We start from the raw sequence: 23620 nt of genomic DNA on the forward strand, positions 1-23620 counted from the left end.
TAGCGCTAGCAGCTGTGCATTTCATAAGCATCTTCTGAACAGATTAGCATGTATAATAGCTGTATATCTGGGGTACATGTTAGCAGTGTAAATCTGTCTCCTGCTTCTTGTGACATTTACAGATTGCTTAAATTTCCTGTATATAATATATATCAGAACTCTGTGAAGAAATTTGTTCAATAACTGTAGAACCAACCATGTACATGTTATTAAAAAAATAAAAGAATTAAGATGGATAAAAAATGCCAATATTAAAAATCTTTTTTCATGAACTAATTGAATGGTGCTAGCCTGGCCTTTAGCTAGAATGGAAGCTTCTCAAAAAGGTTGGTTTTGTCATGCATTCCAGTATAGTGATGCTAATCTTACAAACTGTCAGGCAAGCTGGCAACAGAAATAACAATAAGCAATATGAATAACTGAATTTGGAATATATAATTAAGTGAAACTATTATTCTTTTAGGTTTACAAAGAAGATCTACCTCAGCTGAAACAGCAAAGTAAAGAGAAAAACCATTCAGTGCCCTTCCTTAAAAGAGAGCGAGCCCCTGAGGACAGTTTAAAGCTGCTGTTTATACATGGGTATAATAATTTTTCAGTAGTGACTACTCGTGTCTTTTCACTTTTATAGACTACAAATTGCAGCAAAAGGTAATCTGGCTTTAGGAAAACCAGAAAGAGCATCTAGATTTAGAAACTATGTCTGGTGTTATCACAAAACGAAGAAATATATTCAATGCTTTTAGGAGGAAATTGAATTCTCTTTTAGGTTGTTTGCTTATGGTTAGGACCTTCTTCCATTCCTCCCCCTCCACCCTGTCAGCAACGCTTCAGCCATAGATTGTGGACATCTGTTATTTCTGCACAAAGAACTGGTAGCTGTTCCCCACTGGTAGTTAGTGTCCAAGGACTGGTCTATGTATTGTATTTGTTACATGGAGGAAACTGGAAATGACCTTTTCTAAGCTGCCACCTTAACCTATGGCTAACCATATGATTTTGATACTTGACTGAATGCTTTCCTTGCCACTGCTTCCATTCTTGAAGGTGGCTGGTGTTGGAATGAAGGGACCATGTGATAGTCATACTACTCATTATATCATGGAGAAGTTGTTACATGGAATTTCTTTCAGTTTTCTCCATGTGATGAGTTGATGGGTTTTGTGGATTCTATGGAAGATTTCTGCTGATGGAAGGTGGACAATTTTTGCCAATTCCCCCCCCCCTCCTATTGCAGAACTTTGACTCCCTCCTCATTCTGTTCCTGGATGTCCCCTGGCCCCCAGGAAAAATATTTGGGGGGGCATTTGGGGCTGACACTGGAGGGGGGGGGAATAGTCATGCTTTGTGGTTAGAAATCCTTGCACTGTTAGATTTGCCCTCATGATATTAAGTAGGCTTTATATATATTCCCTCATGGTATTAATAAGGCAATATAATAAGCCCTTCTCTCTGTTTTAAACACAGAAACACTGCCTAGCAGGATAGAAAATAGAAACCAGATTCCCAGCCGGGAGCTGGAAAATTACTAGCATGTGAGGTATCGGGTGATACCAGCTTTCAGTCCCCACACCCCAGAGATGTGCAGAGATCCTAAGACAATAGTCTTCCAGGAGTTCTTGAATTAATCTCCTTAACATACCCTGTCAATCTTTTCCTTATCCGCTCTCCCATTGGGGGTATTCAGGGCGCTGATAACCTTACCTATCCAGCCATCGTGGGTTGTCAATCATCAATAACTTTCGTTTCGCCTAGGAAGGTTTTATCAAACCATCCCAGTTTTATTGTCTCATCTCAGAGACAGCTTCCCAGCTCTTTGTCACACCCCAGAGACAGCCATCAAGCTATTGTGTTTGGAAGCAAGATGTTAGTTTTGCCCCAGGATATGTTTTGCTTTATAATTAGGCTGTCCTGCCATGTGCTTGGTGTATCCTGAGACCTCCCACCCAAACACCCTAAGACTGCATGGCTGAGCCCCTCTCCCACATCTTGTTGCAAAGCACTGGACACTGGAGCTGCTCTCCTTCTGGATTGGTCTCTAACCCTCAAACCCTGAAACTCTATCCAACAACCTCTCTGCTTTTCCAAATAATAATAACATTCAATTTATATACCGCCCCTCAGGACAACACCCACTCAGAGTGGTTTACAAAGGATGTCATTATTATCCTCACAACAATCACCCTGTCAGGGTGTGTGGGGCTGAGAGAGCTCTAGAAGAGCTGTGACTAATCCAAGGTCACACGGATGGCTTCAAGTGGAGGAAGAAACACTGTATGTGTGTGGTATATGTTCTTGTATGATTCCTTTTTTATATCCCTTTAACAAAAATCATTTTGTTTGAACACCCACTTGGTCACTTCGAGAGTCCTCTGAGGGAAGGGACCTGATATACAGAAGATCCCAGTTATCTCTCCTCTCACAGCCTCTTCTTGCACACTAATTCCTTCAACTCACAAGGAGAGCCCCATTTAGGGTAACAGCACTAGAGAAAAAGTCTGATGGATCCAAGCTGATCTTTTTTATTTATATGTTTAGATATATATACCATGCTTTTCTCCCCACTGGGGATCCAAAGTATCTTACAACATCCTTCTCCACTCCTCCATTTAGGCTGAGAGTGACTGGCTCAATTTCCATGGCAGAGTGGAGATTCCAACCTGAGTCTCCCAGATTCTAGTCCAACACAAACCTTACTACAGGAGGGTAATTTTTTGCTTAGAAGGAGACAACAGTGTATATGTCCCAGTTCTCTTAAACAATATTTTATTTTTTATACCTTCATATCATTGTTGGGTTTCTCAGTTATTTTCTTGATCACTGATCGCTCTAACTAGTTGGAAGTATTGATTGGGCTTGTTATAATTTAACAATTTGGTATGATATTTCACACAGAATTAAAAACCACATAGAATTTTTGCTTAGTATCATGTAGAAATTAAAACCATCTACAGCATCCTGTCAGAATATAAATTTATCCACATAGGAGACCAGGCTTCAAATCCTTAACAACAACAACAACAACAACAACAACAACAACAACAACAACAACAACAACAACTGCACATATACCCCTCTTCTATTCAGATTAATGCCCCACTGACAGTGATGAACAAAATCAGTGCTATTATTATCCCTACAATGCAGCTGGGGAGCTGGAGCTGAGAGGAGTGGCTTATTCCAGGACACTGACTGAGCTCATGGCAGTAGTGGGATTCAAACCAGCCCCCCTGCCCTCCCCGTGTGGAACATGGAAGATCAGATGAGAGTGCATAGTGAATACTTTCACTATAAACTCTCATCTGATCTAACAAGCCGAAGGGAAAACAGATAGAAGGAAGAATAGTTTATGCAGCCATCTAAAATGCATTTGTTACTAATAATTATGAATGTCACTTAACTAGTTCTCAGTACAGTACTTTTCAGCTTGTATTTTTCATTCATCATAGGATTTCATCCTCATCTTTTTATTAGTGTACTGCTTCTCATATCGATTTCTTGGAGCCTTCATTATAAATGTAGCTCTTAGTAACATTAGTCACTATTAATAGCAAAATCTGCTTCCATATAAAGGAGGAATCGTGGTCTTAACTTCCTTTGCTTTCAGAATGTTGCAAGGGCACTTGCTGAAATAATGATCAGTTGCTGTTTTTTTAAAAATCCATTTCAGTTACAGAGGCTATGACTGTCGAAACAATTTGTTCTACACACAAACTGGAGAGGTGGTTTACCATATTGCTGCTGTTGCTGTTGTGTACAATAGACAACAACACACCCAAAGACTATATCTTGGTCATGATGATGATATCCTCAGCCTGGCCATCCATCCTGTGAAAGACTTTGTTGCTACTGGACAGGTGAGTATTTGCAAGCAACGATTCTGGCAAATTAGACTAAAAAGATGGATTTTTCCGGTGTACCTTGGGAGAACAAGAAAGCTTCCGCTCATTGAAACTACATACTCATTTTAGCAAATTTCTTTTGTAAAATTTAGGCAATGAAACCTTCCTCCTTTGTGATTAGCTGCTTACAAATGTATGTTTAAAAGAGTCTCATAGCAGGGCTTTGATATCTCCTTTTAATATATGTTTTGACTGTGGCATACAAGCAAATCCATTGGTAATATACGTTACAAGAAATGACTATTCCATTGTAGCTAACAGCCCCTTGAGAGAGATAGCTGCCTGACTCCAGCTTTAAGGGCTTAGATAACCAGGTGAAGAACTTCTTCAACCAAATTTTTAAGCGTGATTTTTTTTAATGCTGCAATGATTTTTTGTGTGCTGTTTGTGTTTAAATTGCTGATTATTCAATTAATTCTTAGTTGCTGGCTTTTACAGATTATGCTTTTATTTCTTTGAACTGAAGGGTGGAATATTAATATTGTAAAAAAAATTAAGCGTGTGACATCTGCAGCAACAAAAGAGGAACAGACAAGGGAAGGCTCAAAGGAAATACAGCTTGGGGGATGTTAGAATCATTTGATGGCTGGATGTCTCAAAGCATAAATCATTGAAACCATTGGTTAGAGTTTGACTAGGAAGAACCAAATAGGAGCTATAATTCACATACCATCCTCTTCAGTGTGATAACACTGGTCAAAAGGATGACCCCAGAATAGAATGTAGAAAGGAGGAAAGAAGCGCTTAAAAGCTGGCGCTCAGTGGAGCTATTGCCGAAAGCCAAAACAAGATGAGAAAGACGAAATTTTGAGATTGGCAGGAAGAAAATCAGAAGAGGAGAGAGGCAAGTGAGGGTGGACTTGAAGGAAAATAGGATGCAGCCAGAGCTGCCAAATGCTGATTGGTACAGCAGGCTGTAAAAGTAGAAGCAGGAAGATGAATTTTATGTAAGAAGCACACTTGACCCTGGGGCATGCCTCCAAGAGAAACATTAGAATGTTGGGAATGCTGATAGGCGTACGTGCATTTGGAGACAGAAAGGAAAGAAGGAAGGGAGAAGAATGGAAATGGTGGAGAGGACAGCAACGATGGGGGTGGGGGGAAGAACTGAATATGGAAGCAGAGTTCATGTATTAGGAATCCATAGATTAGATGAGATGGTAAGCAGGAAGCTTAGATCAACTCTTGAGTCCTGAAGGTAAACATCATGTAAGTGATACAAGACTGGGAAAAATTAGGAAGTTCCTGTTCTCTACAGAAGCAAAAAAAAAGTTTTATTATGATTCATAAATAGTTTTGTGGGTGTTGTATAACAAAGACCTGGCTAAATAATAAAATAAACAAATGTAAATACTGTCAGGTTTCCCTGTACAGCTACTAAGATCAGTCTTCTCATTTAGGTAGGAAGAGATGCTGCTATTCATGTTTGGGATACACAGACACTTAAATGTTTGTCGCTGCTAAAAGGCCAACACCAAAGAGGAGTGTGCGCACTTGATTTTTCAGGTAAGCAGCCTCTAGAAGGGAAAAGAAAACCATTCAGTCTGCTCTTTGTCCACGTTAGAGCCTCATTTGTTCCCTGTAAGTGATGTCTAATTCAGTAAGGCTTTCCCAATGTCAGTTGTCCTCCAAGGGGACAGAGGAATGACTTTTGAGGTGAAAACAACATGCGTCTCAAATCAAAATGAAATGGAAAAGCAGCAGTCACTCATGATCTTGGGAACCAGCAAGCTCAGAGCATCAGTCCATCTATCAAAGTTAGGTGTGTGTGTCTACAAGTAAAATTAAATGTTATAAGAAGTTAGGAGCTTCTTCCAAACTCTGTGTGTGTGTGTTTCCCCCTTCTTTCCTCGAAATATTAAATGCATAATATGATGTCTTCATTAAGAAAAGTGTAATTCTATTTCCTGCGATGATATGAATCCAAAGCACAGAGCCAGTATTCTAACCAGTTGATCAGTAAGAATTAAACTTGCTCCAAATTGCTGGCTGTTGGTACTTTTATTCAGGGCTTTTTTTCAGGGGGAACGCGGGGGAACGGAGTTCTGGAACCTCTTGAAAATGGTCACATGGCCGGTGGCCCCGCCCCCTGATCTCCAGACAGAGGGCAATCTCAACTCCCCTCTGTCTGGAGATCAGGGGGCGGGGCCACCGGCCACGTGACCATTTTCTCCAAGGGCAACCCACTGAGTTCTACCACCTCTTTTCCCAGAAAAAAAGCCCTGCTTTTATTAAGTATCTGTATGCCTACCATCTACCAGCTTTTGCCACAATAAATGTATCACAATCTTGAGAACCACAGGAGACTTGGTTATTTTTGCTACAAGAGTCTACTCTTCTGGAATGATATTACTGTTGGCTTGTGTTGATAAAACATTAATGTGTGCCCTCTGGTGGCTAATTGGATGTCTCTTGAACTAAACCTGAGGAAATAAGAGAAAATGTTTCATGTGTGTTTCTTTTAATCAATTAATCAAAGTTTCTTTTCATCAAAAGCGCTCTCATCCATGCCGTTTACTTCTGCCACTTGATGTTGCATTTGTTTCTCGATATATTTCAAGTGATGTGAGAATGCCTTGTCCAAGATTTCCATGGCTCCTATGGGAATATTATGAGGGCTGTTGACTCAGTGCTAGAGAATTCTCATCTCATTTTAATTAATAGGGATGGGAAATAAGGGATTTCTCTGCGTAGCCTGTTTGGGGTACATCTCAGTTTGGTGTGAGAACCATGTCGCAAACCTTCTTACTCCCTCATCACTCATGCACATGGGGCTGACTCCAGCATTCTGGGAGGGGAGTGCTGGCAAGAGATCATCAGCTAGCAAGCCTAGCTATCTAAAAGCGAGAGGAAAGCAAAAACCATATGGTGTCTTTGTATTAAGTTTTTGTCAGGTTTCCTTGCTGGCCGTAGGGCCCTGGCATCTGCCCCACTTTGCCATCCTTTGGAGCCGACCATGCATGCATGTAACTCCAGTTAAGCATAAATGGCATTCCTCTGGCTTCATATCACCATTAATCATTGTGTACAGTGAGACATAATTGTGCTGCAGTGGTTGCCTGATTCCCTTCTCCAATAATAACCCCATTTTGACCAAAAGCATTTTTTATGTTGTGCCCTGTGTATCATAACCTGTGCAATGCAAACTCTCCCTAATAGGTTATGGTTTTTATAAGGTTGTAGTCCTAAACAGAGTCACCATGTCAAAGCTGATTGAAGTCAGTGGCCTTAGAACAGCGTAACTCTGCTTAGGATGGTACTATCACTTATTGCCTTTGAGCTAAGATCAAGTATAGGATGGTACTGTAACACTGTTACCTGTTTTGCCTTGCGTGTGAAAAGATGTAAAAAGTTTGGGAACACCCGGTAGGTGGATTGAGATGTGCTGTCGTTAAGAGAGGATCAGGTTTGTCTGAGGGTAAATGTGGATTTACTGTGCTATGCTAGGTGCTGATCAGATCCTTGCCTTCCATTTTGCAGTATGTGTTCTGTTTCATGCAAGCCGTTACCACATTTTAATTCAAGAAGTATAATTTTTGCTGTTGGGATTTGTTTTTATATAGCTGATGGGAAATGTTTGGCATCGATCGGGTTAGATGATAATCATACCATTGTTCTGTGGGATTGGAAGAAAGGAGAGAAGATGGCAGCAACTAGGTAAGAATATTCTCATGCTGACATGATTTCTGAGATCCTAAAGTGTGTGTGTGTGTGTGTGTGTGTGTGTGTGTCTGTCTGTCTGTCTATAAAAATCTGGGCAAAATTTTAGAGTTCAGGTTTTAGGATTTTAAAACACGTGCGCATCTTGTTAAAACATTTTGGGGCTTGTTCAGATTGATGCACTGAAATCTTGGTTGGTCGGGAAGCAAAATAAGTTTGCACAATGTGGAAGCATGCAACAGGAGGGGGGAGCACATGAGCCCAGCATATTCCTGCAAACTAAGAAATAGGAAAATGAGGGCAGAAGAAAGTTGAAAGCATTTGAATCAGATGGGTGATATTTTCTTTCCTGCCGTGTTCAAGTGGAGATTCCCTGTCTGAGTACATCTGTTGTGCAGTTTTGGTGGTGGGTTTCATTTGGTATAAATAGATTTTCAAGTCTGTCTTGTTTCTGCCAGGCCACCTGTCCCACCCTCATTCTCATCTTTCCTCTCCTATATTCAATTCAACATTTTCTGGAGATATTTTTCTATTTGTTTGCTGAGAGTTTAGCTGTTAACCTAGCAATGACTAAGGCTGCAATCCTTTGGAATAAGGATGCAGACCTTTCCTGGGAGTAAGCCCCCTTTAATAAAATGGAGCTTACATCTGATTAGACCTGCTTAGATGTACTCCCTAAAAAGCTTTTTATAATGGCCTGGAGGGCTAAAATATTGGAGATGAGCTTGTCCAGGGGGTGATTTTTTAAAGTGATCTCAAACCACCTCAAAGGAATAGCCCTATTAAAAATTGGTTAGATTAGATTAAAGAATGAATATGAGCAGTAACATATCAAACATATCAAAATCAATGATAAGACCCCTTAACAAACAAACCAAATTAACCAAAAGCACAAGGGAGCCTTCCCCTGATGTCAAGGTGCCAGGGAAGCCACGTAGGGCAGTGTGTTACATAGACTTGGCACCCTGTCCTTTGATACGTCACATCAACAATTGGGGGCACCTGGAGAAGGCCTTGCAGGGTCCAGCAAGCCCTCTTTGTCATCCACCTAGAAATTACTTGAGATCTGAGTTTCCAGAAATAAGCACTTGAGCTGAGAAAGAGGAACAATTGAAGTTTCAGGGGTCAGGCTATTAAGCTGTATACTCATGCTCCTGTGGAAAAGTAGCTGCACTGATGGGTTTAGATCCTGCCCTTATGTGCTTTGTTTTTAAAATGAAAGCTAAACATTCAGGGAAAGGGGCCTAGAATATTCTTGAGAGAATCAGACCCTACCAAATCTTCCTCCTCTCTTGTGGTTACAACTCTGATAACTTCTCACAAATCTTATTCTAGAAGTCTATATTGCAGTGATGTAAAGCTGAGCAATCCCAGGAGAACCAGCCAAGGGTAACATGCAGTAATCAAGAGATACCTTGTTTCTGTTGATTTAACTGTTCTTTGAAATATTGTTTTAATTTCTGTTCTTCTAATTATCCTTCTAATGTGCTTCAATTACTTATCACATATCTTCCTTCAGAGACCGCTTAAATATTTAAAAGCTGCTTCCTTATGTGCCCAGTAGCTTACACTGGATATATCTTTCTTTAATTACTTTGACCTTTCCCATGTTATGTCTTGAATGGGCTGAAATACAGTTATTGTTCTCAACAGCTTGTTAATTGCTTCTTAATCCTTTTCTGGATGCCGTATACTATCTCAGGCTAGATTTTTAATATGTGCTCGAATTGCGGAAGATTTAGAAAATAGATTAGCCTTCCTCTAATATTTAGGCCAGATACAGAAATCTTTTTGATTGGCCAGTGTACAGGTACAAGATGCGACAGTCCGAAAAGAGAAGGGGACAAGTTATTTATCTAGCATGCTGAATACTAAAAAGATACACACCAAAAATCAAATCAAACAAAGATGTCATTACTGTAATTATAAACACAAACACACAATCAAGCAAATTATACATATTAAGACGTCAGTGAAATCTACACCACATCAATCCTCTTCAGAAGTTCAGCCACATGTTCACTGAATTATTGTGGAGGAGCGGGAACAGGACGCTGCTCACTGGTCAAGGCCACTGTATTTACATGTTTATCTGAAGATCTGCACCGAGCTCCTACATTTGTGCTATCAGATGAGTGTGAAGGTCCCTTTATGTACCTGGGACCAGCTTTTTGCTGCATTTCCAATCACATGAAGGAGCTATCACACTTCCTTACACGTAGGGACTTGCTGTTGATATTCAGCTGAACATGCAGGCATTGGAGGAGGCCCAGTAGGCACAGCCCTACTCCCCGTAAGGTTACCAGCTTCCAGGTGTAGCCTGGAATTCTCCTGGAATTACAAGTGATCTCCAGACTACAGACATTTTATTTATTTCCTACAATACCACCCTCTTAGCTGAGAAAAGGGCCTTCTTGAATAATTCAGACATCTGTTCTTCTAGAGGGAATGACTGTTTGGGAGGGCATGGCGTCCCTCCTGAGCTCCCTCTCTTCCCCAAATTTTGCCCTCCTCAGACTTCCCAAAGTTCCAGGGATTTCCCAAGCCAGAATTGGCAATTCTAACTCCCCTCTACTTGTGTTCAATAAACACATGATGAAATGTCTAGAGTGCTAGGGTTAGGGTTGTCAGGTCTCCACTACAGTGGGAGATCACTTGCTGGCAACCTGCACTTCTCACCTGATCCTTTGGGCAGCAGATGAAAATTGTGGCACTACTTCCAGAGAAAATTTAGGACTGATGTCACATCACTCTAGAAATTACCAGAAACTCTATGGTATGGTAACTAAGAAATGTCAGAAACTGTATTGCTGGAAACTCCCTAGAAGTGATGTCACATCATGCATGACATCCCTATCCTACCCATCTCCTGCCAACTGCTATCCATCACCTGGTAAACCTAGCTGTGGTTGTCAAAATCCGCTAAATCCAATTTGTGAAGAAAGACAGCCCCATGCCGCAAATCAATTACTACCATGTTCATACACTATAAGCCCTTAAAAGAACCAATCCCCAGTAAAGGACCCATATTTTGTGGTTTTGGGTCAAAACACACAATACTCATGGGCAAGTGTTGGATCCTGCAATGATCCCTGGGAATTGTAGTTAAAAAAACCCATCTGCTCAATGTGATTCTCAGCTGGGAGGGACAGGGGAGTTTCACTTACACGCATACACTTTCTCTCTTTCAAAAATCCTCTGAGAACTTGGGATGGGGGTGGGTGGGTGTACGACGTAACAAGAGAGAAAAAAGCAGAGGTGTTTTGCAAGCAAGAGAGAAATTTGTCCCTCCCGGCAGGGGAGTGCAACTCGGATTCCCCCCACCCCACCTCCATCTCTGAGCTGAAGCAAAACCAGCTGATTGGATTTTTGAAAGAGAATCAGTCTCTCTTTGAGAGAATCTCTTTGAAAGACAATCTCTTCAGCTGAGTGGCTGTTCTTTGCAAGAAATTCCACTTTGCTCGGAGAGTAGGGGGCGGGGTTTAGACTACCATTCCCAGCAGATATTGCGGGACCAATCAAGTGCTGTTCACGTGAAGTTTGTCTCGTGTGTTCTGACCCTTAGTCTGAGATGGTTGGTTGTTGATACATAGCTGATCTTCAAGGTGCTAATGGACCAAAATCTCACTCTTCTTCTACAGGCCAACTCAACTATCCACTTGAAAATACCCTTTCTCTAGTGGTCATTAATAAGGGATTTGCCCTGTGCATGGGGGACATTGTTATAATGGGAATTAGAAAGATCCTCTGAGTTCCCCAAAGAAATGATCTCAAATACAACTTGGGTCTCTTAAGAACACCATAGCTTCGTTTTCCCAGATACCACCTTAACTGTATCATCCTTTGCAGCTTCTTCCTCCTACAGGAGTGAGCAGAGAGAGCAGACCTTCCTTACCCCTCCATCGTCTCACTGAACCACAGGTCTCAACTAAACTTGATGGCATCATACCCCAGGTGTTAAAATATGGATCACACTGAGTAATTATAAATGAGGGTGGAACAATTTCAGAGCAGAGAAGTAGTGACTAGTGAGTGGAAAGAGGTGTCCCATGCTTACTTCCCTGAAACTGCCTCCCCTTATACGCTCTTCTCCTAGAGGATCTTATTTCTAGTACCAGAGCCTGGCTGGGAGAAAAGAATGAGAAAGCAGACATTGAGAAAAAGCATGAAATCATCCTTTCTCAATCTCCTGCTGCACAAACACTTTACAGTGCTCCAAAATCTCTGGCCATAGGAAGGACAGACTACTCATGTCTCCTTTATTTTATTTTTATTTATTACAGGGGTCATAAAGACAAAATATTCGTAGTGAAATGCAACCCTCATCATGCCGATAAACTGGTGACTGTTGGAATTAAGCACATTAAATTCTGGCAACAAACAGGTATTCTGTTACATTAAGATTTTAACTTTTTCACCAAGGGCTTTTCCATGCTGTTCAAAATACTCTAAACCTCAGACTGTTTTCCCACTATGTAATATTGGAACACATCTCCTCAACTGTCCAAAAGTATGGAATCACAGGATTGCACTTAACATTGGCTTCAACACTTTATTATTGTTATTCGTATACTGTCACCAAGGTGCATGGCAGTTTACATAATGCAAGAGGACACGTTTGCCAATCTAGTGTATTTTTACCCTGCTCTTTCTCCAAGGAGCTCATAGCAGTGCACCTTGTTCTCCCTTCTCCAATACCCTGTGAGGCAAGTTGCAGAGAGAAAGCGACTGACCCAAAGTCCTTCAGCAATCTTCATGGCAGAGTGGAGATTCAGACCTAGCTCTCCTAGATTTTTGTCCAGCACTCTAATCACTGGCTCCCTATAGCCCTGCCACGGGAATCTTCCAATTTAAGAGTTTAGTCAAGGGAAGGCTATGAAAGAAGGCAAGGGAGAAGGAATCAACAATAAATGAGGGAAGAATATGTGTTTATTCTGGTAATATATTTAGGGGGTGGAGAAATAAGGAGTTGTGCCAAAGGCTTCACAGAAAAGGTGGATTTTTAGGAGTTTTAACAGAAGTAAGAGAGGTGGCATTACACAGGTGTTCCAAGCACCGGTGGTGTAAGGGAGAAAGAACAGAGTTGTTTTCGGGAGTAGGAGACCTTGAGACTGCTGAGGAGGATAGCATGGCTGAAGGAGAGAAGGTAATGGATACGAGTATGTTGGAATATGGTGATCTGTTACTATAACCAGCCCTTCAAGGGCATGCAGCCTTCTGCCCTAAGTTGTTAGGCAGCCCTCCCCCCCTCCAAGTGATGACTGGTGATCTGAAATTACTCTGAAGCAGTTTTTGGATCACAGGGTAATTCACTGCACTTGCGGCTTTGAGCATTCCTTATATCAGTCACTCCAGTTCTGTGTTCCAGGACAAAATACATAGTCCAGGCTAACCCAATCTCATTAGATCTTGAAAGCTAAACAGGGTCAGCTTTGGTTAGTAATTGGATGAGAATCCTCCAAGGGAAGACCAGGACTGATGTACAGAGGCAGGCAATGGCAAACCACCTCTGTTAGTCTCTTGCCTTGAAAATCCCAGTAGGGGTCGCCATAAATCAGCTATGATGATAGCACTTTCTACCACCACCAAGAATAACTAGCATTCCATTTGAATTAATTGAATAATTTTTAAAAACCACCCACAAAAGAGATTGCCTGATATATAGCTACAGGATTCAGTGCTCTGATCTTGCCTCCTTTTCCCTTGGAGAGGTGGCGTAATTCTGCCATTTTTCCCAGTGGACAGAAATGGAGCATTAAATACCTTCAGAGAAGGCTTTGCTTAACTCACCACTGTGGGCTTGCCAGGTGAGGAGGCAAACTCAGAACAGTGAGGAGGCAAACTCAGGTGAGGAGGCAAACTCAGAACAGTGACTCAAGTGAGGAGGCAAACTCAGGTGAGGAGGCAAACTCAGAACAGTGACTTAAGGCCAAAGTTATGCAGAAGAGTGTTGATCAGATCTGCTAAGGTTTTTTTAATTTTCTCATACCCACCTGCTGCAGCTTGCCCCCATAGAGAAAAATATTCTGTGGAACCAATAGCAGCTTTGGGATGGGGGATTTAGACAGAAAAATTATTCAGGGAGAGGATAAATTGTTTGGGGAAACTTCAGTTCCCAGTACTGCTGCTCTTATCTAATTCAGAGCCCCCAACAGCTGTTTGTAAGCAAAAGTTATAATGTCAGGAGGCCCAAGCACGGGTCTTCTGCATAATGTGTAGCTTAGTCCTGTCTCACTAACGCTTGGGATTTCTTATTCTTGCATAAGTATGCCTGATTTAAACATGAAGCTGGCAAAGCAAAAACATTTTACCCATGGGATTTCACACTCATGTACTGTCTCACTTAAACTGTAGCCTGAGTAGGTGTTGTGCAGACTTGCTAACTAAGCACACACAGCTGTGTAAGTGCAAAGGCCCACAGGTAAGTGCTTTTGCCTTCCCAGTAGCATTTGGTCGTGGAAACTTGCTGGATGACCTTGGGCCAGTCACACTCCCTCTCAGCCAAAGCTGCCTTGCCGGGTTGTTGTGAGGATAAGTAGGAGAGGACAACAATGTAAGCTGTCTGGCATCCCCACTGGGAAGAAAGGTGAAGTATAAATGAAATGAATAAATAAATAAATAAATAAATAATTGTAAGTCATGCCGTAGTGTCAGTTTTAGAGGTGAAAGAATAAAATGGTTTCTCTAATTTTAGTTCTGAAAAAAGTTTGCTGCCTCTATCAGGATTTTAGGGACATTGCCTTAAACTCTCAGAACTGGTTCACACAGTAGGTTAGACTCCTTTTTTTAAATTCAAAGAAGTTTTCTGCTTACATACGAAGCATGCAAGCAGTAGTTCATTAATCTCAGTTGGTAGTTATACATACTCTTTGTGCGCTATTTAGTGCAATTCTTTATTCTCTGCCCCAAACATGGTAAACATTAGGGACATAGCAGGACAAGCAGATGGACATCATGTGCTATGGACATTTTGCAAGAAGCAAATCCCATTAAATGCAGCGGAGCTTGATTTTGAGCAAATACACCTGTACATCCCATTAATTGCACTGGGAGAAATTTTAAGCATCTGCCTAATTTTTCCATTGAGGTAATTGGGGATGTGTTTATTATTGCCTGGATTGTGCCTAGAGTCTTTCCTTCTAATTGAAGAGTAGCCATTTTGTATCTGTTAACAATTATGAAGTTCACCTGTAAAATCCTGATACATTATAAAGCCACTAGCAACAGAGCCCATTTTAAAAAAAAAACAGGTCCTAGAAAACCCAGGAACATTAGGCTTCCTGCTGCTGCGGCTCCCTCTGGAGGGGCGGGCTCACCTGGCTGTTCCATCGCAGCGGTGCCCTCTGGAGGCTGCACTGGCCATGACACACTTTTTATCCTGGTGCTCCTGCGCAGGTGCTCCAAGATAAAAAGTACATTGTCACCAATACGGCTTTCCTTCTATATAGAAAAATAAGGATAAGAGGTCAAGAGGAATGAAATAGATTATTCCTTTTCTTCTGCATTCCACCCATTTGTTTGCAGTATTTTTGTCATTATTCTGCCTCTGCAGGGTTTAATGAGGATATAGGGATCATCAGTGGCTGATAACACAAATAGTAATATTACAATCATTTTGCTTTTTATGTCTTACAATACAGGTGGTGGTTTTACCTCCAAACGTGGAATCTTTGGAAACATTGGGAAACAAGAAAATATGATGAGTGCTTCTTATGGACGAATAGAGGATTTGGTTTTCTCAGGATCTGCTACAGGAGACATTTACATCTGGAAGGATATTTTGCTGCTTAAGACAGTAAAAGCTCACGATGGACCCGTATTTGCAATGCATGCCTTAGATAAGGTACAGCTTATGTCACCACATATTACTTGTTTGGCTCTGGGATTTCATAATCTTATCAGTACCAGTCTCTTTTCACATCCTGCTCTGTTTACAACTGTGGTTTCATCCTGGGTGGTTAGAGGTTCTTGGAGGGTAGAGGTCCAAGAATTATTAGTTAAATAGCATCTAAGGCAATTACTGAATCTAATACTTTGTCTCCAGTAGGTGTCAGCAAAAAGTTCCAGAAAACTCCAAAGCAGAACATAATGAGGATAACTTTCTATTTCCAGCATCTGAAACTCAGTTATTCAGGCACTGAACATGGAAATTCCATTCTTATCTGTCAGACTTATTGTCAGTGATAGTCTGATACACTGATGAATTTGTCTAATATTTTTTAAAAGCTATGCAAGCTGATAATCATTATAGCAATCTATGGCAGTAGGCCTTGAAATACTTCCTGTTGGTTGTTATAAACCTGTAGCCAGTTTATTTTACTGAATGGCCCTGAGTTGCAGTGTTTAGCAGACAGCTTAATTTCTTTCTATTCGCTTTCTCTGCTTGGTTCAAAATGTTGCAAACTTCTATTGTAATATGTCCTCTTTTTTCTAAACTGGACAGCCTCACCTTCCTTAACATTTCTTTACATTTTTATCTTTGGTTCCCCTCTTGATTATTTTTTATATCTCCAGTCTAGATACATGCAGTCAGATATTTGATGAGGGGAACCATAATGTATGGTACTAACAACTATTTTTTTCCTTAGAATTCTACCTATAGTTTCAACTATGTCCAGTAGATTTTCACTGGTACTTCTGGGCATGTAGCATTTCTGAAAAGTCTACCTTGAAGGCTTTGTATTTCATTCTCTAAACTAACAGTAAAAATTTGACCCCAGACTTTCCCCAAAGTCTTTACAGCATCTCACATGATTTATAACCTTTTGCACCAGGCAGGCAAGTTCCTGTTCTTGAGGATTATCAGGCCTGTAAAACTGTGGAAATGTAACACCTGTGGGCACAGGAAGTTCACAGAACCTCTTGCTTCTAGAATGACATGAGAAAGCAGAGTGTCTGGAAACTGGACAGACTTATTGAAGAGGAGGGTTTGGCTCAACCTGCAGCTAAGATGCATTGTCACTGATAGGTGTTTCAGTCTCAGCAAGTTCAGACCCCTTTAGCGTATACTTGGAGTTGGGATTTTTTTTTATTCCAGTGTGCATCACCCTACACTGGCCTGCACTAAACTTCATTTGCCACTCACCCAATTTGCAAAGATCCTCCTGGAGCACTTCACCATCAGCTTTGGATTTCACCATCCTGAATAATTTCGTATCATCTGCAAACTAGGCCACTACACTGTTCACCCCCAGTTCTAGATTCTTTATGAACAAATTAAATAGCACCAGCAGTATTTGTGAACTAGATCCAACAGAAATGGAAACATTCACAGCATATGAAAACATGGCTTGTGTAATTCAATGATTTGTGGGCACATTTTTCTTTATCAGTTAGCTCTTTAAAGTGCAGGGGTGGACCGGGAGGAAAAAAAGGCACACAGTTTGCCTGGGCTGAGAACCACCTTCCCCAAGCCAGATGCAGCTAACGTAGGCTGGAAGCCACCTTCCGCAGGTCTCACACTGCCCTTCTACCCTGGGCTGGACCAGCCCAAATGGGTGGGGGTGGGGGATTCCCAGGTTGCTCTAACAACCATTCTGCCCCTGTTCGGGTGAATGTGTTAAGAACATTTTAAAACTTGTGTTTCCGCAGGGTTTTGTGACAGGTGGGAAGGATGGTGTGGTGGCACTTTGGGATGATACATTTGAGAGGTGCCTGAAGACATATGCCATTAAAAGAGCTGCACTGTCACCTGGGTCTAAAGGTATCATTTCAGTAAGCCAAAACAGCTTGGGAGGGTAACCATCCACCAGTGTTCCTCTCCAGTGTCCCGACAAAATTACAGCAGCCTAAGAAAACTGCTCCAGCTTCTTCCATTGTGCTGAAAGATGAAATCCGGGCATGGTGGCATGTACCTATGAACTGTCTTTCTGCAGGCAGGGAGCATCCGTTCACTAGCATAGCAGACATTTCCCCTATAACTACCGCACAGGGATGCGGTCATGAGAAAACAGCTTGCTTCAAGTGTACATGTAAAGAAATGAATGGGACAAACATCTGTGTATCATACAGATATGTCGGTCCAGGCAGTTGGGTCCCCACTAAGGTGCTGCTGAGATTTGAACCCCTTTGAAAGCTTTTCAACTTGAACATCTTTTCTTACATATTTACATACTGAAAAGCCACAGTGTTGATCTTTTCTCAGGTATATGAACATTAGCTGTAATTCAAATACAGATTCTCAATAGAAACAATATATGTGTGTTTCTTGCATGACAAAAAACCTGCTTTCTGCATTTACACTTACATGCAAACTACCTGTAATAGCAGCAGATCCTTATGCTTAAACTGGATCATGCAGATATTGGAATCTGAACTAAAGAGCAAAGAGGGTGCATGGATAAGGGGAGCTCTTGAGTCTTGTGTGTCTACTGTGTACTACTCTGCAGTCCCTCCATTTTATTTTCTAAGCTCACTTTTGCTACTGGAGTCCCTCTCCAACTTTCAGCATGATGGGAGCCGGTGTGGTGTAGTGGACAGAGTGTCAGATTAGGATCTGAGAAACACAGATTTAAATCCACACCCTGCCATGAAAGCTCACTGGGTGACACTGGGCCATTCACATGCTCTAAGTTAACCTATCTCATAGGGTTGTTGTGAGGATAAAATGAAAGAGAAAAGAATGATGGAAGCTGCTTTGAGTACCTATTTGGGAGAAAGGTGGTGTACAAATGGAGTGAGTGAGTGAGTGAGTGAGTGAGTGAGTGAGTGAGTGAGTGAGTGAGTGAGTGAGTGAGTGAGTGAGTGAGTGAGTGAGTGAGTGAGTGAGTGAGTGAGTGAGTGAGTGATCAGGGAAGATCCAGTTTAAACTCAGCTGTCTGTTACCTTTACATGTGCTTTGAACATGTATGAAACAGCCCTCTCTTTCTCTTGTGAATTTGAATTCAGACTTCAGCTAAATTGTCATACACCTAGCAAAAGATCAGTGCTGTGTTTCCTGATAATGTAAACACTCCTGAAAGGGGTTTACAACTCTGTGAATCCTAGTACAATTTTGCAAGAAACATCTATGACCCAAGTCCTCATACGCAGTCATTTGTCAGTTGCTATAACACTAGCAGCATACTGCCAGTCTTTTTAACACCTTTTGGGCGGAGTTCCGTGACTAAGCAGCACAATGTGTTATAGTGCGAGAAAGATCAAATCCATGGCATTAGCTGGAATTAGACATTATGGCAGATAAGCATGTCTGCTGTCAAAACAAAAACAAAGCAGCAGCCCGAGTTTTCTTTCTCTCCTCCACCCCAGTAGTATTCAGCAATTCAAAACACAATGCATGATATCTGCATGTATCCACCTCCCTCACTCCACTACTGGCAGAGGTAGGCTCATTCAGCCCATGATGGCTTTTAATCTCATGTTTTGTGTTGGGGAGAGAAGAGGGGGAGACACAGAGCTCCTGTTAACAGCTCTGCATGTGAATGAACATTTTCGTTATTGTATGCCAAATGTCCTTATTATTGTGTTATGCTGCAAGCCTTTACTTAAAATTGTAACTGGGTCAGATTTCTGAGATGACAGTTCTTCATTTGGTCAGGATAGCAAGCTTGTCCTTTACCACCAGCATGGCCCATGTGCAAAGTGCATTGCCATTATAGCCACGTGCTTCCATGTGCTGCAGCTTTTTTGCACCTTTGCTTGCATAATTAGTGGCCTCTAAATTGTAGGATATGATGAGGCTTTTCTTTGGGATGAAAATGAAGAAATTCAAATAAAAGTGTGCTCTCCCACCCCAATCTTTCAGGGTTGCTGCTGGAAGACAATCCGTCGATCCGGGCCATCACTTTAGGACATGGTCATATACTGGTGGGAACAAAAAATGGAGAGATTCTTGAAATTGATAAAAGTGGCCCCATGACTCTTCTTGTGCAGGTAGTATGGCTTGTCTTATATACTAAAATATATTTGAAAGAGACACAGGGCACCCAGCATTTCTGTGATTTCTCACTCCTGTATAAATGTTAACACAATTGCTTTCTTCCCTTCATCTTTATCTTTTTAGCAGAAGAGTTGATGTGCAATTCTGTTTGCAAAATCTATAAGCTTGAAAAGCAGGAGATCATATCAACATAGACACAGACAAGTGTAGGTGATGATCTAAGATGAAGAGGCACAATCTTTTCCCTCCTAAAAAAAAATTTTTTTTGCCTTCTTGACATTGTTGCCCAGTTTCCAGATGTGCTTCTTATGTTCCCTGCTGACTGGAAATCAGGACTCAGGCAGAACATAGTAATGCAGGGTTTATGAGATTGGCTCCCAAAGAGATTATTTATTCAGTGCACAGGTAAACAAGGGTAAGAATCAGTAGGAATAGTGGAGACTATTGACTGGCAGTTTAAAAGTTTAGCTGAGAGCCAGTGTAGTGGTTATAGACAGCCAGTTTGGTGTAGTGGTTAAGAGCGCGGGACTCTAATCTAGAGAGCCGGGTTTGATTCCCCACTCCTCCACTTGAAGCCAGCTGGGTGACCTTGGGCTAGTCACAGTTCTCTGTAGCTCTCTCAGCCCCACCCACCTCACAGGGTGATTGTTGTGGGGATAATAATAACATACTTTGTAAACTGCTCTGAGTGGGCATTAAGTTGTCCTGAAGGGCGTTATATAATGTTGTTGTTGTTGTTGTTCTAGTGTCGAACTGGTTCTGGGAGACCCAGGTTCAAATCCCTACTCTGCCATGGAAGCTTGCTGGGTGACCTTGGGCCAGTCACGGACTCTCTGTCTAATCTACCTTAAAGAGTTATTGTGAGGATAAACTGGAGCAGAGGAGAATGATATAAGCCAATTTGGGTCCCCACTGAGAGAAATGGCAGGGTTTAAATGGAAGAAAGAATAAAGAATAGAGCAAAAAATGCTCCTTAAAAACTGTGCTGGCTTAGAATTGGGCCATTGTTATACAAACCTTTTTCTCTAAACCTATTTATTACTGTACAAACAGGGTCATATGGAAGGGGAAGTCTGGGGTTTGGCAGCTCACCCTCTCTTGCCTATCTGTGCAACAGTGAGCGATGACAAAACTCTAAGGATCTGGGAACTTTCTTCCCAGCACCGTATGTTGGCTGTAAGAAAACTCAAGAAAGGTAAGCCATATGTAGCAGTATGTGCTGCCACCGTAGAGGTTTTTAAATAACTCTTTTCTTGGTTACAACTTACAGGAGGCCTGCACCACTTGCAATCCAGAAATGTAGCTCGTCCTCCATGTATGGTCATCCTCCAGCACCTCCATAGACTTCTTGGTTTGCTTGTCTTCCTGGAGCTGTGAAAAACAGTGGGTTGTGAATATCTTGTCAGGCCTCAATCCGTGACTAGTGGGTTGCATTTGGCTTGATGGGTTAGGAGTTGGTAGACCTGCTTTAGAAATATTGACAGAGTACATCTCTGGGATTTATATGACTCATCTTAGGAGATAACGTCCATGGTTAAAACTAGTGATTTCTCCATGGTCGTTAAATCAGTCCTTGGAAAAGCACAAATGGTCCCATTTCCCCACAGTTCTTCCGGACCATGAACCCATTACCCTGCACAGAGAACCTTTAAAGCTAACCCAACTGGGTAGCCAACTACCTGCCCTTGGCCAGACACAACTGTTTATTCCTTCAGAATGTTTTTCTTGATGGTCCAGCACAAGGAAGTTTTTCTGTCACATTATGGCCATTAGTTGGTTCTCTCATAAAAGGTGTATATTATTTGTGGCAGAAAGAACTGAACATGCATTTATTTTTTGCATGCTTGAGATAATCACGGAGGCGTTGAAAACATGTAACCCTGTCTGAATTTTTTATTTATGGACACAGGGGTTGTAGAATACTTGCAGAGAAGTTGAAATGTTTGAATACCTGTAAAAAAGAAAAGCTCGGGATCAGCGAAATACCATGGTAGTGCTTTGCCTCTATTTTCTTAATATTATATATGTGCTGTCTCATAGATTTTACACAAAGAAATGATTACTTCCAAGACATTTATATGGGAAGATCCTTTCATCTGCACCGACTTTAGTCCTTTGGCATCAAAGTTCTAAGCAGAAATGCGTCCATCTCTATCTTTTCTAGGTGGAAGATGCTGTGCCTTCTCCCCTGATGGGAAAGCCTTGGCTGTGGGGCTGAATGATGGGAGTTTTCTGGTAGTGAATGCTGATACTGTTGAAGATATGCTCTCTTTCCATCACAGAAAGGAAATGATTTCTGATGTCAAATTTTCTCGAGGTGTGGAGGAAATAAGTTTTACTGAAAGACTTAAAATGAAACGTTAAGGAGAGAACTAGCCTTTGTCAATTGCTCTTTAGGAGATTTGAACAAATGGAAATGGGTTTATGTTGGATAGTGGGGGGTGGGCTTGTACATTGGAAAAGTTCCTCTTAGAACGGTCTCTCAGTTGATCACATGCCATCATTTCCTGATATGTAAAAATGGAGCACCCTTAAACATCCATCCATTATTCGCTCAGTAGGTGAACCATAAGCTACATCCCAACCACTAATTCTACCTTTACCCCATAACTTTCTCTGCTGTTCATAGTAGTTAAGGTTATTCCTCTTTAGGCTTGCCATTTTGCCATGAACTATTGCATATGGATAATATTATAAGGATATGTGGCAGGCAGTGCCAGCAACAGGTCAGTGTGGCAAGTGATATCTCCCATGGCATGGGATGTGGGCTGACCTTATTCCATAGTTTAAGCAACACTGCATTATTCTCTTGTATTCTTTCTATAATCTTGAAACTTTCCCACCATACAAACATTTCACCATGCAAAACTGGACCAGTACAGAACTCATGTTGTAACTCTGTAATTCAGCAGGCATAGGAGATGCCCCCTAATGATAGGATGAGTTGAACAGTGGAATCAGTTGCTGAGCAGGGACTCTCCCTCCTTGTAGTTTTTTCAAGCAGAGATTGAACAGCCATCTGTTGGGGATGCTCAAGTTTTGGATTTCCTGCCTTGAGCAGGGGTTGGACAAGATGGCCCTTCCAACAGTATGATTCTATGATTTCAAGCATTTATCATTCATCGGCAGTGCATACATAAATGGACAAAATAGCAAATGTCATATCACGTTTCCCAGTGAATACCTTGAATATCTGTCTCTTGCAGATTCAGGAAAATATTTGGCAGTGGCTTCCCATGATAATTTTGTGGATATTTACAATGTGCTTACCAGCAAAAGAGTTGGTATCTGCAAAGGGGCATCCAGTTATATCACGCATATTGACTGGGATTCAAGAGGTAAAAAGCCCTGAACACCCACCCCACTGTGAAATTAGTGCAAGCGAGATTTGTAAGTTTTTGAAGCATTGTTAAAATAACATAACCTGGGACTGGTGATTGCGACAAGACAGAGGGAAAGAAGTTCTTTATCTGTGCATGCCAACAGTTCTAGGAATAAAAAAAGGCATAGGTACACATATTTACAGAGCAAGTGAACCACTACATTTCACAATAATCTTTCAGCTTATCAAGAAGGTGGCCAGACCCAAGATATAAACATTTTTGTGTCTGGAGCAATATTCTGCTTTCACAGCAAGTAAGGAACATGGTTGGATAAGTCTCGTTCAAGACTGGGCCAAGGAGCTGCACAGGTTGCCTTATAATGTCATAGATGAACATATGATACTGCCTGAATTTGGACCTTCAAGTCCAGTACTGTTTTCTCCAACCAACAGCAGCTCTTGAGGGCCCAGCTGAGATCCTTTTGAAACTGAAGATAGCAGAGATTGGACCCAGGACATGCAATACATGTACTCTGCCACTGAGCTAGGCACCCTCTTGAATTCTTGGCTTATGCCTGATGCCAGGATTGTGTTTTGTTAATTTTTAAAAGGAAATTATATTTTAAAGTGCAGAATTGTTCTGGAAATTCAAGGAGAGGTTTTTTGGTTAGATCACAAGGGGCTAGCAGCCAGCTTGGAGCAGACCCAACTTCTGCTTCAAGATGATAGACAAATTGTGGAAATTGTCCTCCCGTCTCCCAACTCAGTCCTGGAAAGGAAAAAAATGTGCTTGGTCTGAGTGTAGTGGAAGCTCTTCCAGCTCAACCTTGCCACTCTGTGGGTTAGATCCAACCAGTT

General features: G+C 41.5%; 1 protein-coding gene across 1 annotated transcript in view; it reads left to right on the forward strand.

Annotated features, from left to right (window-relative positions):
• Positions 1-23620, forward strand: part of EML6 (EMAP like 6) — a 197260-nt gene that overhangs the window by 120655 nt on the left and 52985 nt on the right. Inside the window, exons 15-25 of the mRNA XM_054986606.1 lie at positions 464-582; positions 3671-3857; positions 5303-5408; positions 7466-7559; positions 11846-11946; positions 15203-15405; positions 17154-17265; positions 19306-19433; positions 20494-20635; positions 21605-21757; positions 22647-22778. Of these exons, the coding sequence (XP_054842581.1) occupies positions 464-582; positions 3671-3857; positions 5303-5408; positions 7466-7559; positions 11846-11946; positions 15203-15405; positions 17154-17265; positions 19306-19433; positions 20494-20635; positions 21605-21757; positions 22647-22778 (1477 nt within the window). The remainder of the gene's footprint in view (positions 1-463; positions 583-3670; positions 3858-5302; positions 5409-7465; positions 7560-11845; positions 11947-15202; positions 15406-17153; positions 17266-19305; positions 19434-20493; positions 20636-21604; positions 21758-22646; positions 22779-23620) is intronic.

The sequence above is a fragment of the Eublepharis macularius genome, chromosome 1 (genome assembly GCF_028583425.1).
Source record: "Eublepharis macularius isolate TG4126 chromosome 1, MPM_Emac_v1.0, whole genome shotgun sequence".
Taxonomy (NCBI): domain Eukaryota; kingdom Metazoa; phylum Chordata; class Lepidosauria; order Squamata; family Eublepharidae; genus Eublepharis; species Eublepharis macularius.